Source organism: Yamadazyma tenuis, chromosome 1, assembly GCF_029203305.1.
Source record: "Yamadazyma tenuis chromosome 1, complete sequence".
Taxonomy (NCBI): Eukaryota; Fungi; Ascomycota; class Pichiomycetes; order Serinales; family Debaryomycetaceae; genus Yamadazyma; species Yamadazyma tenuis.
Genome location: NC_089461.1, coordinates 131576 through 147322, shown reverse-complemented (window position 1 = coordinate 147322; position 15747 = coordinate 131576). Strand labels below are relative to the sequence as shown.

The window sequence follows — 15747 nt, the reverse complement described above, 5'->3', positions numbered from 1 at the left end:
AAAAGAATAAACTCAGAGCTCTGATCACTCAAGATACTCACAGATGCCAGTATACTACAATCCTTTACACCCGTATATACTTACACTTCAAGCTTCACTCTTTTTCTTCACTCTCCTCCAGACTCTCGCCATACAAATATATAAAATCATACGAATAGTCAGGTTTGAGCTGCATTTTAGCAGTCTCAAAAGCATCTCTGAATCCGTCGCTGACCAATGCTTTCGTGAAATCGGCCGTAAGGTTAGGTGTGTTGCGACTAGCAGTTGGCGTACTTCCTGTTGATATGCGGGCAGCAGAAAGCGATACGTCGTTAATGACATGTTTCCAGGCTGGAAACACCTGATTCTCCAGACCCGACGCACAAGCGTCCCTGTGTTCCAACGACGAGATTGAAGAGAGTCGAGTTCCTTCCGCAAACGAGTATCTTCTCAAAATCTCTCCATAGAGACTGTTTTTTTTGCAACTAACAGCATTTGCATCTCCTTGGACTTGAGTTGGGTTGAGTGAGGTTTGTGGCATGCCAGAGTCCCCCTGATCGTTATTGATCATAATTATTTCGGTCGACGACTCCTCTGAAAGGGGGGACAACGCTATGGGTATTTCAGTCATTCTCTTGAAGCTGATACCACTTAAGGTTTTCAACCACCCGTGTCTTTTCCCTTGTTTTGGGGAGTTTTCTATGAGGCTTGTTTCTGCTGAAGTCTGCAAATGGCATTCACAAGTACACATTTGGGTAAATGAAATTAAATCATGAGATGATTCAAGCGGTTGGCTTTCTTCAAGTTCCAATACCTGCTGCTTGTGGGTGACATGGTCCAGGGTCTCCGGACCAGGCTGTTTAGGGCCCAAAGTAAGAAACTCTCCTGGCTTTATCAAGTATTTGTCTTCTGGACAAGGTCTCAAGGAGACGAGACTATCATTCAACTTAGTGTGGATGACTCTGGGATCACGACTGTTGCTATAATACTTTTGTGTATAATCAGCCCTCAAGTATTCGACCTTGCCTCTGGCTCTCTTAAAGTAGTATTGGAGGTTATCCATGAGCTTCTAAACTATTAGAAAGTTTGCAAAAACCACAATTCGCAGCCAAGAGTACAAATGAAAATTTGTTACTGTTAATATATACAAGTACAAGCGCCATTAAATGTTTATATATGCTCTTTGGGCGATCGACACCTTATGCATCAGGGCCTTCTTTTCATATCCAGAAGACTTACCTGCGTGTGCCGACATGATTTCTTCGGCCAACCTCACCGAGTAGTCAGAGGACTTCTTCTTAGCAGCCCCATCCAAAATCCAAAGAATGGCATATCTGCGTCTTTGTCTCTCGTTCAACGGATATGGTCTGATGATGTTTTTGGCATGTCCCGTCTTGACCACTTTGGTATTTGTCAAGGGACCTAGTTTTTCCAAGGTTTCTTCCAACACTATCACCGGATCTACTCTCATCTTCAAGTAAATAAGATACAATGCTCTAGCAACGATTTTTCTGGCCTGGGACTTTTTCCCGTTTCTCATGATCAAGTTAACCACATTGTCGACAACAGGAATACTGGCAAGAGGAATCCGAGCGGTTTCAAATGTCTGTTGTTCTTGTAGTTGTTGTTCACTAGCCTCAAATTGTTGTTTCAAGTACTCTTCCGGACGGGTTAACTCGTCGATATAGATCTCCGTTGCATTATCGGGGGTGTGGCCGTTCTTCAATCTCTGAAGCGACTGAATCCACTCGTCCACATCCTTTTCGGTGATGGTATCTTTGTCCATGGGGAAGATTTGGGCCGTTAAGGAAGGGGTGGTGGCTGCGGGCGACAGCTTGAACCGCACAGCCAAAGGTGCAGCTGCACGGTATGACGATTGTGTGAAGGTTCTGAAAACAGACCCGCCAACGGTCCTGGCTCCGAGTCTGAATATAGAAGACATACTAACGTTAGACAAGCTTTGAAAAATTTCTCAAACCATGCGCGGGTGGAGGATAATAGTTACGCGGGCCAGCGTAATCCCCAGCCTCAAGATAGCTTAATCTGGAGAGCCCCAAATACTCGTCGTATTTATCATTTGATATACCTTCAGTTGTTTTATTGGTCCTTCATAACCAGTCTAGAACGGCACCCAACTGAGATAACCTTGATCGTCAATTCTTCATTCAATAGCCAAGCAAACACTCTGTTCAACCCCCTTTGGCATGGCGTCGTTTCAAGTACCCGCAATGGAACTGACACTTTCAACACCTTTGAAAGAAATCATAAAGTCCAAGCAGTATAACGCCGAGCAGCATGTGAGCTGGCGGGCGTTGGTGCTCCCGCACGTGACGACGCGGATTCAAAACATCATAGACTCATTACCGGTTCAAGACCAGAATCTACGAGAAAAGGGGAGAATGATCATCCAGCATTTGCAAGTGAACTTCGAGACGTCGCCGCCGTTCAGTGTGTTGCGCATGGCCGAGGTACTCTATGACCCGAAGCATGAAGGATACGATCTCGGATCCGTCGAGAATGTGCTGAAATACCTACACGCTTTGGCCAGAATCGTATTTGTTAGCTCCAGCGTAGATGATTTCCCAGCCCCCACCTTTGCTGATGGCGCCCCTGATGACCATGGTGACCCCAAGGATGATACAATTCCCTTGATACGGATTCCGTGGGCCAATGACCACAAACGTGAGATTGAAGGGCATGAATCTGACGAATCCCCCAAGAGAACTAAGAAGTCTCCCGAAGGAGATGACATGGATATGAGCAGCCAAAGCATAGACGGTGATGACAGCTACGAAACAATGGATATCAGTGCGGGCGATGAACAACCGGAAAAGTGATATTAAATATATACAAAAGGGTTTTATGCTCCCCAGATGGATGCAAGAATGGTAAACACTCCGTTTTGGGTGGTTTCTAGAAGATAGATCCCATACAACCCCACACCAGTTCCCAACAGCAAAAGCCGACTGGCATAAGTGTGCCACACTCCATACACTCGCTTGGGGATATAGTCGATAATGCAAGACTTGAACCCCATATGACAGTGGACCAAGCAGGTCACGGCCCATACGGTATCGACGATCGGGAGGTCGGGTCCAAGTATAAATGGAGCCGCCGTCAACGGGATCATGGCGGTACTGACAATTTTTTCGTATGCCCAGTGGTGTCCACCTTCGTGGAAATTGGCCTGTGGAGGTGTGTATGCATCGTTGACGGTACCCACGATATTTCCCGGAGGCCCTTCCTTGAGCTTGTACTTGGAGAAGTCAGGTTTCAACGAAAGTGGCCTTATAAGCCTCACAGCACTCGTGAGTCGGGGAATTCTTGGTACTCTGGTGCTCAAGAACATGGCGATGAAAAAACTTCCATCAAATCAGGTGCGAACAAGTTAAACAAATGAAGAATATGATTTAGTATACAATATTTACAATGACATTACCAAGAGGCCTTGGTGACACCGGGGATGATTCCGGCCCTAGCTCTTTCTCTAAAAGCAGTCTAATAAAATGTTAGTATAAGCATGGGAGTGCCAAAAATAGATGGAAAGATAATGATACATACTCTATTGAGCTTGAAGTCCTTAATAACCCACTTGCCGTTTCCAGATGCCACACACCGGTCTCTGATCTGTGTAGGTGACGTGTATTTGGGCATGGCGGCCAACTGTAATTGTGCTTCCAACCTCACCGAACCTGCTAACTCAGTGTTTCTGGCAATGTGTTTCAAGGCATTCCGAGTAACTTCATGCTCGGCGTATTGGATTCTCTTGAACTGGTCCTTGAGAACCCGAGCGTTGACGTAGCAATGCTTGGGGATTTCAAACTTAACGGGAAACCTGAATGGCATAACTTTGAGTAGAAAAAAATTTATCTTTGTTCGAGGAAATTCAGTTTGTGCGAACTGCGTAATTGAAGTTGAAGTATTACAACTGATTAGTCACCTTTATCTTTTATACTACACATCACACCAATGTTCACCGGCCTCGTGGAAACTATAGGGACAATATTAGAGTACTTGGAACATGACACGAGCAGTTCGGGGGGAAGCGGCGTGTCCATTACCATAGGAGAGTGTAGTGAGATCTTGCGAGATGTTCACCTTGGGGACTCTATTAGCACCAATGGGGTATGTCTCACAGTGACTGAGTTTGACGATGCTAAGACTTACTTTAAGGTGGGCGTGGCCCCCGAGACGTTGCGTCGGACCAATCTTGGTGATTTACGAGCCGGATCACCTGTCAACTTGGAAAGAGCCGTCACCAGTGATGTCAGGATGGGAGGGCATGTTGTACAGGGGCATGTAGATACCATTGCCATGGTAACCAATAAAAAGCCCGATGGAAACGCCATTATCTTTACGTTTCAGTTGAGAGATGCCCAGTACATTGGATACATTGTGGAAAAGGGGTTTATATCTGTTGATGGCACCTCGTTGACAGTGACAAACGTCAAATATTCCACTGCCGAGTTCTCAATCATGATGGTTAGCTATACCCAGGAAAAGGTGATTATGTCTAACAAGAGTGTGGGTGATACAGTGAATATTGAGGTTGATTTGACGGGTAAGCTTGTACAAGCCCAAATCGAAGCCAGTTTGAACCACCAGATAACCAACGAAGACAGTGCGTTGAGCCGAATGGTGGCACGGTTGGTGGAGAAGAAGGTGAAGGAGGTGTTAGGAAAGTAATCAAGCTACTAACACCTTGAGTTTAGCTCTGAACCAGCTCCAATTGAATAGTGTTGGAACGTTGCCTGAGCAATTGAATAATGTTGGAATTTGCCAGCTTTGCATGTTTGACCCACCTCGATCTTTTCTTCAATCCTTGCTTTATTCCAACTTTTACCATAGTTCATATTCATACTTCATATTTATACTTCATATTTATAGTACACACAAGTGCGACCCAAACCCGCGAACTGGAAAAGTTCAATTCTCACTCACTCACATAGTGGCAAATACACAATGGATATCGTTCTCGGAATCAGATTGACAGACTCCACGATCATTGCGACATCTAAGGCCATAACACGAGGCATATCCGTGTTGAAAGACAATGACGATAAGACCCGTGTGTTAAATGCGCATAATTTAGTGGCGTTCACAGGTGAGTCTGGAGATACGGTCCAGTTTGCTGAGTACATGCAAGCCAACATTCAGCTATACTCGATGCGGGAAAACGACATTGAGTTGTCGCCCAAGGCCACCGCCTCTTTTGTCAGGTCTCAATTGGCTACTTCCATCAGATCCAGGAAACCATATCAGGTGAATGTGTTGCTTGGAGGATTCGACACCAAGTCCAATGAACCAACGTTAAACTATATCGATTACTTGGGTACACAAGCGGTATTGCCTTATGCTGCCCATGGTTACGCTGCATTCTATTGCATGTCGTTGTTGGATAAACACTACAGAACCAATATGACATTGGATGATGGGTTAAAATTGTTGGATATGTGTATACGCGAGTTGGAAACCAGAATGCCCATGGACTTCAAGGGCTGCTACGTCAAGGTGGTGGACAAAGATGGGGTCCGGGAGATCTCCTGAGGGTCTACAATGGTAAGCAGATGGTCAACGATGAGTAGTAGTATAAATCAGATCAATAGATCCAATACAGAAAAATACAGAAACATTCAGTAAACTCCTAGTTATATGTTGCACAACCTTACTAGTCGCCCAAAACCCACTGTTTGTGTTCACTCGCTTCCCAAATCTCGTCTCTCAAATCAAATCTGCTCACTCTCTCCCTGAAGCGCGACAAAAAACACCTATTTAACACTACTTCTTCCTATTAAACATCCAATGTCTTTCAATTTCCCATCCTTGAAGTCCATCCAGGACACCATCTCCAGTTACGACTTTGAGAAGATCACCAAGTCTACTGAGAAAACCTATCAAGGCCTTAGTAAAACCATCCAACCTTTCACTCACAAGACCCAAGAGTACCTCCACAATCAGTTACACCAAATCCAACAATTTGCCATCGCCAACCCCAACGTCGAGGTGTCTGAGTTACCTGAAGACTACTTACAGTTGGAGGCCAGCTGTGACTTGTTATTAAAGCTCTACACCGACTTGATCCAGTTTACCACTGATACTTATGGTAAGGTCAGTTACGACTACCCCCCTGCCAACAATTCGTTGGTTAAGTTGAGAGATAACGTGTTCACCGGCAAGTTCAATCAGTTGAAGAATGTATCGTCGCCCCAGGAATTGGAAAACTTGTTGTTGGGCAAGGAAGAAAAGAAGGAGCCAGTCGAAGAAGATTCTGCTAACGTCCAGGTAATCGATGTGCCAAAGACGTTATATGGGCAATTGTCCAAGATCTGTGGAAAGTACCAGGAAGAATTGAAAACAGGTGATAGTCCTTTGAACTTTGCCCTTTTGCAAATCAGCGAGGCGTACTTGGAGCTTGCTAATGGTCGGTTGGTTATGGATCAAAAGATCATGGCCAGCTTAAACCATAAATTGGTGGAGATATTGAACGAGGAATTCATTAAGGTGACTGAATTGCGTAAGTCGGTGTATGCAGCCCGCCAGGAGTTCGACTTGATTCGTGCCAAGAGTGCTGGAAGTGAAGAGGAAGAGGAGGATGATGAGTTGATCAAGAAGGAAGACGAATTGGTGAGTGCTACTGAGAACGCTGTGATTGAGATGAAGCAATTGATCCAACCCTCCAAGAGCGTCAATTTGTTGAAAGTGTTTGTGGAAGCCCAACGTGAGTGGTTTGAAGCTTCTGCCAAGCGGTTACTGGCCTTACTGGCCAGTTTAGACAAAATCTCCTTCAAGGACGAAGAGTAGATGAGTCGCGATGTGCGACACTTTTTATATAGCTGGAATTTTAACTAGGTAACTCCAATACCACAAATACATACACGAGAAATGCAACCCGCCTACAATGACAAGCGTAGAGTTTCGGGATATGCTCATATACTTGAAACTATTGTGCGAAACCGTATCAAGGACTCGCTCTTCTACAAACAGCATCTCTACTTGACCAATGAGCAGACCATTCTTCAGGTGATTGTGGATAATGTCAAGTATGTGGGCGGGTTGGACTCGAGCAATCGACCTAGTCCGTTCCTCTGCTGTCTCCTCCGTCTCCTTGAGATTGGACCCAGTGCCGCCGTGGTGGGGCTATACTTGAAACAACCTGAGTTCAAATACCTCACTATCCTCACGTTGATATACATACGATTGACCCAACCACCCACAGAAGTATATCAGGTGTTGGATACGTACCGTTCCAACTACACCAAGGTACGGGTACTTTTATCGTCGCCAGAGATGGTGGATGGTGTGCCGGTGAACTATGGAATAATACATATCGATGAGTTTGTTGATGAGCTCGAGCGCCTGGATCGAGTGGTGGGGGTGGTGATGCCTCGGCTCGAGCTGCGGCGGCGCTTGGTAGCGCGTGGCATGATTCCCGACCGGGTCTACCATGTCCAGACTCTTGACGAGCCTGAATCAAGTGACTTCCTGAGTGATAGTGATTAAACTTGTACGGTCCATTTGGTGACACGAGCAGCGCGGTATCTGAAGCCGCCGACCGTATGAGCCCCCGCCAGAGCCCAATTCCACTTCGCACTCAAAAAGCTTCATCGACTTTCTTCTCATAACAACCATGTCTGTCACAGTGGACCAACACCAGACTGATGGCCACTCCAAAACGAAGATCGTCTTTATCTCCGTGTTGTTTGTGTTGTCGTTGACAATGTTTGTGTTGCAAACTGAGTTCACTTCCCAGGCTTATACTCGGGGGTTTAAAGAGCCAATTATACTATTAATAGTCACCCATGGATCTTGGTGGACTTTGTGGCCACTACAGGTGTTGTCGGTGGCGGTATACCGCGTGATTTCTAGGGCCAGGCGTGCTATAGATCCCTCAAAGCCAGGGTACCAGCCGTTATCTTCCACCACCGAATTGCTTCCTACGGTGGTGGCACCTGCTCCCATCAACCCCAACAGTGCTAGTCCACCTCCACCAACGATAAACTATTGGCTTTACTTCAAGAAGGCCATAGTCAAGCAGTTCCACAACATTTATCACACGTCCATCATTATCTATGAATATCACGTTAATGACGATGACCGCATCCACGGAATCAATCAGCTCATCGACCAGCACCCACACATCCTGCTGACGCCTTCCATCACTGCCTGTGTTGTTTCGTTTGTACAGACCCCATCCATCCAATACATTCTCTGGAAGACCTTTGTGTTGGTATTGTTACTTACTGTTGCCGGTTTCACCTGGTACGGATCTATGGCCCTCACCTACGCAGCAGATGTCACAGCCATCTACAATTGTTCGGCATTCACTGCCTACATCTTCGCTATCCCGTTGTTGAATGAACGATTTTCGTGGCTCAAGGCAAACTCTGTCCTTATTGCCATTGTCGGTGTGTTTATTGTACTGTACTCTGATTCGAGTGACGGGGCTGACACCCCTTATCCATATAGGTTTTGGGGAAACTTAGCCATCTCCATTGGTGCGGTGCTTTATGGATTATATGAGGTATTCTATAAGAAATTCTTGTGTATTCCTCCTCACTTATCCAAGTTGATCACCCCGAAAAGACAAATGGTTTTTGCCAACTTTGTTATGTCGTTGTTGGGATTGTATACGGCTGTCATCCTTTTGGTGGGGTGTATATTGGTGGATATCTTGGGAATCCATAAGTTCAACTTGGTCAACTATGATGGAGCAGGAGTGATCTGGGGTTACATTGCCGGCTCAATTGTATCTAACCTTTCATTCAGCGCTCTGTTTTTGTCTTTGATCTCCTTGACAAATCCAGTGCTATCATCTGTCAGTTCTCTTTTGACGATCTTCTTGATTGGTGTGGTGGAATGGTGGTTATTTGATAACGTCTTGAGCACTTCTCAGTTGGTGGGTGACGTTTTGGTCATCATAGGCTTTGTGCTTTTGACCGTCGCTTCGTGGAATGAAATCAGCGAAGGGGAGGATCTGGACGAGATGGAGGTTGTGTCCAACTACTCATTTGCCATTTCTACCCTGGACGATTCGCAGCCATTAAGGTAAATAGAATATATTAAAAAAAGTACACGGACTTTAGGTACACTGCCCTTATACTTGTAAAATACTTAAGTTACAATATAACTTCTCGTGTGTATGAACACGATCGCTTCAGCAGATTTTGTAAATACCCATTTGGTGGTGTACCATATCTACCCAAATCAATGTACCGCGAATTTTCTTGTACAACTCTCTGCAATGACACTCGAAAAAGACTCGTTTGAAGGTCTTATGAGCTCCTTGAACTTGGACTCAGACAAGTTCACCACCTACAAAGTGCACGATGACCTCAATTACCAGCAATTGCTGTTGATCAAAAAAGAGCTTGAAAATCAGTTGTCGGCTCTCTTCGATATATTGGCCACCAATTTCGCCGCCGAAATGAGCACTCCCTTAGTGACGCCTGATGGGTTTCCGCGTGATGATATCGACGTGGTAGGCATTCGACTTGTACGTGTTCGAATTATCCGTTTACGAAATGACCACAAACGTGTATTGGCAATGATTGAATCGAAACTACAAGACCAGTTTAAAGCAGTAGATTCATCTGCGATAGAACAAAAGACGTCGACGATACAGTCTCTGGTTCCATTTGCGGTGATAGAAGACGTGCTCGAAAACAGTCCAGCCGACAGGGCTGGGCTTCAGAAACGCGATCGTATCGTTGTTTTTGGTGGAGATATTCACGCAGGAAACCACAACAAGTTGGCATCCGTTGTGGCACGAGTACAAACCAGCATTGACACACCTGTAGACGTACGGGTATTGCGAGCCGAGTCGGTGGTGGAGTTGCAGTTGGTGCCTTCTAACAGTTGGAATGGAAGAGGTCTTTTGGGTTGCAAAATCGTACCCTTATAGAAATTAACCTCCATGTAAGGTACTGGTGAAGGTGAACAAATCGCCCGATTCAACAACATACTCCTCCTTGTCCTCCAACTCCCAGTCGGTGTCGTTGATAAGCACCAAGATCCCTGGTCTCACGGTGTCATCCTCGATGAATACAGGCACATCCTTCTGGTCTGTGATGATATCTTTACAGATGTAAGTGATGACGTCTTTCATGGTGGCATCGCCTTCTTCAAGTGGGAGCGTCAACTTGTGTTGTCTCTCATGGTTGCTGATGATGTCCAAGCCACCTAAAAACTCTACCTTTACTTTGATCATTATAGCCTAATACAAATTTTTCATACTCAGTAAAGAAACGCGCACAGGTTTGACAACGACAGAAAAAGACACTTGGTGAAAAGTTGAATCTATTATGTTTATCACCAGACTCGTGGCGTTATTGTCGCTCGTGTTTCTTGCGGTAGCAGAAAGATCGTTGGTTGTGTATGATTCCGTTAAGATTGACTTGGCCGAGCCTCCAATCGAGTTGAAACGTGTGGTTGAAACCTTCAAGCTGTTGGGCCACGAAATATTGCTCAGAGGGTACCAAGATTCCGATTTGTTGATGTTTGTAAGTGGATATGCTATCTTTGACAACATCGTGTTCTTGCCCACCTCTTCCAAGAAGATAAACAGGAAGGAACAATTGAATAAACAGAACTTGGTTGATATTGCTAAGACTGCCAATCTCGTGTTTGTGGGAGACTCCAACTACAATTACCCTGATGTAATTAGAGAATTTCTCAACGAAGCAGGCATTTATCCATCGCCAAAGGGCTATAAGTTGATCGACCACTTTGAAGCTTCTGACAAGGTGAAGTTGACCAAGGACAATATCGGCTGTGCCAGAATATTATCTACCATTGACACCGAGTACGATGGCCAGTCAGCGATTCTCAGCAACAACGAGAACTTGGTTCCGATCTTGACTGCCAGCAAAACTAGTTTCTCTTCCAATGACAACATCAACCCTGTTGATAACGAGAACTCGTGGGGATTCGGCCAACAGAGTCATTTGGCAGTATCCCTCCAGGCATTGAGTGGTACTCGTATCACTTGGGTTGGATCGATCGAGCTCTTGAAGCAAGAGTTGCTCTTATGGGCCATTGGTCAGAGGAATGCACTTAAGTTGCAGTTTGTTCAACACCATAAGGCTGACGAGCCTCAAAACCTCGACTCCACCTTGTACAGAATCAAAGATCAAGTGGTCTATACCATTGGAGTTAGTGAATTGGTAGATGGCCAATGGAAGCCGTTTGTGGTGGAAAATGACGAGGAGACTTTACAATTGAGCTTTAAGATGTTGGACCCATACCAAAGATTAAACTTACAACCTTTGGGTGAAGCCTCGTCGGTTGAAGGAAGCAAAGTGTTGGACACCTACGTGTACTCTGTCAACTTTACCATTCCCGACCAGCATGGAATGTTCACGTTTGAATTGGACTACAAGAGACCTGGTCTCACCTACTTATTGGAGAAACAAGTGGTGGCTATCAGACACTTGGCCAACGATGAGTATAAGAGATCGTGGGATATTACCAACGCCTGGTTCTATGTTGTCAGTGCCGTGTTGGTGGTTATCGCATGGTTCTTTTTCGTGGTGAACTTCTTATACGTAAGCAAGGTAGATGTAGGTAAGAAAGACCAATAAAAATTTTATACTGAATACATAAACTAGAAACTATGTATCTCGAGCACCCTGTCACATGTCAACACTGATTTGTCGCTGGTCAAGAAGTGGTACTCGAACAATGAGTTGTAGTCCAACACTCGAGTGGAAAACTGTGATTGTTGAATGTTTTCAGCTACTTCCAGTACCTGAAAGAACTTCTGTTTGAATAAAATTTCGGTAAACTTGGGATCTTTGATGAACAACTGGCCCTTGTATCCAGCTGGAACCGTCCCCTGAACCGAGTAGGAGTACGTCCAAGAAACGGTTTCATCCTGTTTATCTTTGTACTTTGCAAACACCATCCACCCAGCCTCAAAGTTCCGTTCAATTTTTCCTTGTGAAGAAAAAGCTGAACCATGGCTGAAGGAAATAGACCCTCCATCTCCCTGAGTCGAGTCAATACAAGGAGACACTGGCATAAGATCGGGGGTCACTTTTGATTGCAAAACCTGTGCCTTTTGGAGCACCCATACGGCTTTTTCAACTAATACTGGCGAAACTGTTGGTTTCAATTTGGGTTTACCGGGCAAGACACTGTTGAGCTTTTCCTTGGCAGAATCTTCAATTGAATCTAGCTGGGTGATGGCCTTATCGAGAAATCCAGTAATCTTTCCTCGTTTTGCAACATCACCAAGCTTTGGGCTGTCATCAGCAGGAACAGGAGCAGAAGTTGGTGGGAGCATTCCATCGTAGCGGAAAAGAAGTTGATCGTGTTTACCAACAATATATACAGTACTATGCTGGGGATCAACTCCTAGTTGAATTCTTTTAAATGCTTCATCGACGGTCTTGACCTTCACCATACTGCCAACGGCTGCAACCGTGAAGTTTTTTGCATCCATTTGCAGAATGGGGAGGGAGAGCCAACAAGCCCCCAAACTAAGCAAACACATAAATAAATGACTCAAAATCATTGGGTGACAAGACCCACCCTCCATAGGTCATTTTATACCGTTTATTTTCTGTTCTGCAGCGGACCCCAGTTTATATGGTCAGAGTGCGCATATCAACAGCTGGAAAAAAAGTTCAGCAACACCATGGAAAACGAACCAAGGTCCGGCACCGACGAACAAAAGTCAGCCGCGTTGCAACAGCAGTACAACAAGCTTCAGGCCGACATCGCCGACATGCAAGAGCAGCTCGGCACTATCCAGGCTCAGCTCCAGGAATACGTGATTGTGGACAAAACTCTCACCAGCATCAGTCCAGACCACCGCGCCGGGCGTAAGTGTTTCAAAATGATTGGGGGGGTATTGGTAGAGAAAACTGTCGACGAAGTAATAAAGCTCTTGGATGCCGACATCAAAAGCTTACAACAACAGCGGGAAAGCCATGAAAAACTGGTGGCAAGTGCTCGTACCAGCCTAGAGAGTTGGATCAAGAACAACCATATCAAGATCATTCGCCAATGAAGAAACATACATTATAAATATAAATACCTTAATACACGGTCATACGGCGATACCACGAACGTAATCAGACCGGGCTTCCGTGACTTTATCGGTATCTCTGTTAATGGCCTCCCACTTGGGTTCATCTTTGAATAACCGCACCGCCTTGATGTTCTTCTGGGCGCTGGATAACGTGAACCGGTGGTAGATTCCAGCTGGTAAGATCAACATGTCGCCGGCGTTAAGCTTGGCCCGGATCCACTGGTCGCCTACGTCTCTGACATCAAAATAACCTTCTCCATCCACAATGTATCTGATTTCCTCATCTTCGTGGTAATGCTCCTTATAGAACTGGGCCATTTTGGCGTTGAAGGCACCCAAGTCGCCGTTGAAGGAATCCAAATTAAGGGTGATTTCGTCTCTGTTCTTGTAGTTTCTTGCTTTGGCGATGGAGTTGAGCTGTTCGTTGGATGTGACGTAGTAATAGAGAACCCCAAGCTGTTTGAGCCGTTCTACCGTCACGGGCGTGCCGGAGCTGTGTTCGTCGGTGAAGTTTTCGGGGGTGTCCTTATTGTCGTGATAGAAGAACGCTACCATGGTGGTGATTGTGAGTGATTAGATGAGCAATTTGGCGCGAACACCAGGTGGGTGTGGTTGGTCACGTGAACGCCACACACACATTGATGTTAGGTCACGTGAACACCGCCCTCCTGTCTTGACCCGGTTACGTGTGATGTATGTGGCGCCTTGGGGCGAGCGGGGAGTAGATATTGCTAATACACTGTCTTCAGGGTGGATGGCCCACCTCTCAAAAATGGATGTCGCATCTAATCCACATTCAGCAATGCTCTAAATCGGATGGGAGTTTGAAGAGCTGCAAAAATCACTCTTTATCATCCAGCCATATCTGTTTAGAGCTACACAAAAACTCTCAATCACCTTCTACTAGTATGGCGTTCTATTCTTGATTATATCTGAGTTTGAATATTTGGTGGAAGTAGAGTAGAGAAAAATAGGGCTGCGATATAAATTAGCTTGGTGCCATACGGGTCCACCTGGTAGGGAAATTAAATTTTGGCACGGTGCGACATTTTACTTGAGTAGAGGACGTCGATTGTTTAGGGTGCGCTATCTACTAATGCGACATCTAGGTTAAGGAGGTGCGGTATTCATACCGAAGATACTGTACAACCCATGGGTTATTCTCAACGGGTGGGCACTACATCAATGAGACGCACCATGTTCATGGGTCACCGACCATCAGTTGACAACGTGTTGGAGGAAGACCTTCACTCGGAAAAACTTGCGTGATGCAATGCACTTAAGGGTCCTCGCCTAATAACTAATACAAGTGCAAATACACCCCGTAGAAGCGATATTACAAGCTACACATTCGATATAGACCCGTGGGATCTATCCCCTGTGATAGATAAGAATAACACCGCTGGTCCGGTGCCATGACTCAGCGACCTGACTCACTTCCCTTGGTCCAGTCCGGCAAAGCGCATCTCCGCTAGCCCGCGTGGATCTCGGAAAATTACCGCCCATGCGCCAATAATCGAGCATAGCACTTTAAATCTCAACTTCTCGCAAGTTATTTTTCACCCAAACAACTATTCATATGACCTCAGCTTCTAATAGTTCGACGTCGATGGCGTCTCTCTTCGATGCTGCCGGCACCTCCACTGCTCAGACCCTGACAACATCCTCCTACACGCGAACTCCTGCCACCTCGATGGCCATGACACCAGCTTCGTCCTTTTCACACCTTAATGATACTTCAAGCAAAAACATCATAATCCTTGTCGGCTTGCCCGCCACTGGCAAGAGCACTATTTCCCAGCTGCTTGCCACACACCTCAACTCTCATCCACATCTCAAAACCAAGGTCTTCAACTGTGGACAAGTTAGAAGAGATACCCTCAAGACCACGGATACCTATCATAATTATGAGTTCTTTGATCCCAACAACAAGCTTTTCATCTTCAAACGAGAGATCATCGCCATGAACTCGATGGACTCGTTGATAGACGAGTTGGAACTGGAAACCATCAATGTGGGTATTCTTGATGCCACCAATACCACCCGCGAACGGCGATCCAACTTGGTGAAGTTGGTCCACGAGCGAGTAGCCAACGAAGGGTTGGTGTTGGACAGCTTGGTAGTGCTCGACATTCAGTGCACGGATCCATTGCTAATCCACTATAATATTAATGCTAAAACGAAGAATGACGATTACAAGAACCAGGAATACCAGCAGTCGATCAACGACTTTACCAAACGACTTGGTAACTACAGACGGGCGTACCAGCCCATCGATGAAGAAGAGTTGCAGTCGTACCGTGAAATTTTGGCCAGCTACGTGGTGGTGGAGAACGGCGGTGCTGATTACCATGAACGGACGTTTCACAAGAGTGAGGTGGGAAACGTTATGAGTGAGTATTTTGCGGCCTACCTGAAATACGATGCACGGCTTTATTATGATAAGGTTGCAGACTATTATAGACACGCAGAATTTGAGACGAACAAAGACACAATTAATGACAGGATTTGCAACTACTGAGCTTTAAGGGTTTTATAGACATTGGACGGTACTATATATATTGGGAATATAAGGAAATAAGTAAAGGCGTATAGACTTATGGAATTTTGATAGTATGCGAATATAGTGCGGTGCTCTAGTGTCAAGTGATTGACCTGAAAGCCTTGAGTCACTTTCCTGTGCTAAAATATTAGGTAGAATATTAATCATACTATGTTCTTTCCTACTCCAGATC

At 45.4% G+C, this 15747-nt stretch overlaps 16 protein-coding genes across 16 annotated transcripts; 10 read left to right on the top strand and 6 right to left on the bottom strand. All coding sequences in view use genetic code 12, as the record gives it.

Annotated features, from left to right (window-relative positions):
- Positions 1 to 94: 94 nt before the first annotated feature.
- On the bottom strand, positions 95 to 1042 carry PSN45_000074 (uncharacterized protein; the record flags this gene model as incomplete). Its single annotated transcript, XM_066157393.1, has 1 exon — positions 95 to 1042. One exon carries the CDS (start codon positions 1040 to 1042, stop codon positions 95 to 97), a length of 948 nt encoding a protein of 315 aa, XP_066013490.1.
- A 99-nt stretch (positions 1043 to 1141) lies between these two features.
- PSN45_000073 (mitochondrial 37S ribosomal protein uS7m) lies at positions 1142 to 1921 on the bottom strand (the record flags this gene model as incomplete). Its single annotated transcript, XM_006688624.1, has 1 exon — positions 1142 to 1921. The coding sequence occupies one exon, from the start codon at positions 1919 to 1921 to the stop codon at positions 1142 to 1144; it is 780 nt and encodes a 259-aa protein (XP_006688687.1).
- A 286-nt stretch (positions 1922 to 2207) lies between these two features.
- Positions 2208 to 2816, top strand: PSN45_000072 (uncharacterized protein; the record flags this gene model as incomplete). Its single annotated transcript, XM_066157392.1, has 1 exon — positions 2208 to 2816. One exon carries the CDS (start codon positions 2208 to 2210, stop codon positions 2814 to 2816), a length of 609 nt encoding a protein of 202 aa, XP_066013489.1.
- Positions 2817 to 2839: 23 nt separating this feature from the next.
- Positions 2840 to 3825, bottom strand: PSN45_000071 (mitochondrial 37S ribosomal protein uS14m; the record flags this gene model as incomplete). The annotated part of the gene is made up of 3 exons (XM_006687507.2): positions 2840 to 3284; positions 3419 to 3477; positions 3541 to 3825. The coding sequence occupies 3 exons, from the start codon at positions 3823 to 3825 to the stop codon at positions 2840 to 2842; spliced, it is 789 nt and encodes a 262-aa protein (XP_006687570.2).
- A 123-nt stretch (positions 3826 to 3948) lies between these two features.
- Positions 3949 to 4665, top strand: RIB5 (Riboflavin synthase alpha chain; the record flags this gene model as incomplete). Its single annotated transcript, XM_006688622.1, has 1 exon — positions 3949 to 4665. One exon carries the CDS (start codon positions 3949 to 3951, stop codon positions 4663 to 4665), a length of 717 nt encoding a protein of 238 aa, XP_006688685.1.
- Positions 4666 to 4941: 276 nt separating this feature from the next.
- Positions 4942 to 5526, top strand: PRE1 (Proteasome subunit beta type-4; the record flags this gene model as incomplete). The annotated part of the gene is made up of 1 exon (XM_006687504.2): positions 4942 to 5526. One exon carries the CDS (start codon positions 4942 to 4944, stop codon positions 5524 to 5526), a length of 585 nt encoding a protein of 194 aa, XP_006687567.1.
- Positions 5527 to 5781: 255 nt separating this feature from the next.
- On the top strand, positions 5782 to 6780 carry PSN45_000068 (uncharacterized protein; the record flags this gene model as incomplete). Its single annotated transcript, XM_006687502.1, has 1 exon — positions 5782 to 6780. One exon carries the CDS (start codon positions 5782 to 5784, stop codon positions 6778 to 6780), a length of 999 nt encoding a protein of 332 aa, XP_006687565.1.
- Positions 6781 to 6861: 81 nt separating this feature from the next.
- PSN45_000067 (uncharacterized protein) lies at positions 6862 to 7479 on the top strand (the record flags this gene model as incomplete). Its single annotated transcript, XM_006687501.2, has 1 exon — positions 6862 to 7479. The coding sequence occupies one exon, from the start codon at positions 6862 to 6864 to the stop codon at positions 7477 to 7479; it is 618 nt and encodes a 205-aa protein (XP_006687564.1).
- A 127-nt stretch (positions 7480 to 7606) lies between these two features.
- PSN45_000066 (uncharacterized protein) lies at positions 7607 to 9028 on the top strand (the record flags this gene model as incomplete). Its single annotated transcript, XM_006687500.1, has 1 exon — positions 7607 to 9028. One exon carries the CDS (start codon positions 7607 to 7609, stop codon positions 9026 to 9028), a length of 1422 nt encoding a protein of 473 aa, XP_006687563.1.
- Positions 9029 to 9220: 192 nt separating this feature from the next.
- On the top strand, positions 9221 to 9880 carry NAS2 (putative 26S proteasome regulatory subunit; the record flags this gene model as incomplete). Its single annotated transcript, XM_006687499.1, has 1 exon — positions 9221 to 9880. One exon carries the CDS (start codon positions 9221 to 9223, stop codon positions 9878 to 9880), a length of 660 nt encoding a protein of 219 aa, XP_006687562.1.
- A 3-nt stretch (positions 9881 to 9883) lies between these two features.
- On the bottom strand, positions 9884 to 10186 carry URM1 (Ubiquitin- modifier 1; the record flags this gene model as incomplete). Its single annotated transcript, XM_006687498.1, has 1 exon — positions 9884 to 10186. The coding sequence occupies one exon, from the start codon at positions 10184 to 10186 to the stop codon at positions 9884 to 9886; it is 303 nt and encodes a 100-aa protein (XP_006687561.1).
- A 94-nt stretch (positions 10187 to 10280) lies between these two features.
- On the top strand, positions 10281 to 11558 carry WBP1 (oligosaccharyl transferase glycoprotein complex, beta subunit; the record flags this gene model as incomplete). Its single annotated transcript, XM_006688620.1, has 1 exon — positions 10281 to 11558. The coding sequence occupies one exon, from the start codon at positions 10281 to 10283 to the stop codon at positions 11556 to 11558; it is 1278 nt and encodes a 425-aa protein (XP_006688683.1).
- A 23-nt stretch (positions 11559 to 11581) lies between these two features.
- On the bottom strand, positions 11582 to 12421 carry PSN45_000062 (uncharacterized protein; the record flags this gene model as incomplete). The annotated part of the gene is made up of 1 exon (XM_066157391.1): positions 11582 to 12421. One exon carries the CDS (start codon positions 12419 to 12421, stop codon positions 11582 to 11584), a length of 840 nt encoding a protein of 279 aa, XP_066013488.1.
- Positions 12422 to 12616: 195 nt separating this feature from the next.
- GIM4 (Cochaperone prefoldin complex subunit) lies at positions 12617 to 12991 on the top strand (the record flags this gene model as incomplete). The annotated part of the gene is made up of 1 exon (XM_006687497.1): positions 12617 to 12991. One exon carries the CDS (start codon positions 12617 to 12619, stop codon positions 12989 to 12991), a length of 375 nt encoding a protein of 124 aa, XP_006687560.1.
- Positions 12992 to 13030: 39 nt separating this feature from the next.
- Positions 13031 to 13567, bottom strand: ADI1_1 (1,2-dihydroxy-3-keto-5-methylthiopentene dioxygenase; the record flags this gene model as incomplete). The annotated part of the gene is made up of 1 exon (XM_006687496.2): positions 13031 to 13567. The coding sequence occupies one exon, from the start codon at positions 13565 to 13567 to the stop codon at positions 13031 to 13033; it is 537 nt and encodes a 178-aa protein (XP_006687559.1).
- A 1024-nt stretch (positions 13568 to 14591) lies between these two features.
- Positions 14592 to 15533, top strand: PSN45_000059 (6-phosphofructo-2-kinase; the record flags this gene model as incomplete). The annotated part of the gene is made up of 1 exon (XM_006687495.1): positions 14592 to 15533. The coding sequence occupies one exon, from the start codon at positions 14592 to 14594 to the stop codon at positions 15531 to 15533; it is 942 nt and encodes a 313-aa protein (XP_006687558.1).
- Between the last annotated feature and the right edge of the window lie 214 nt (positions 15534 to 15747).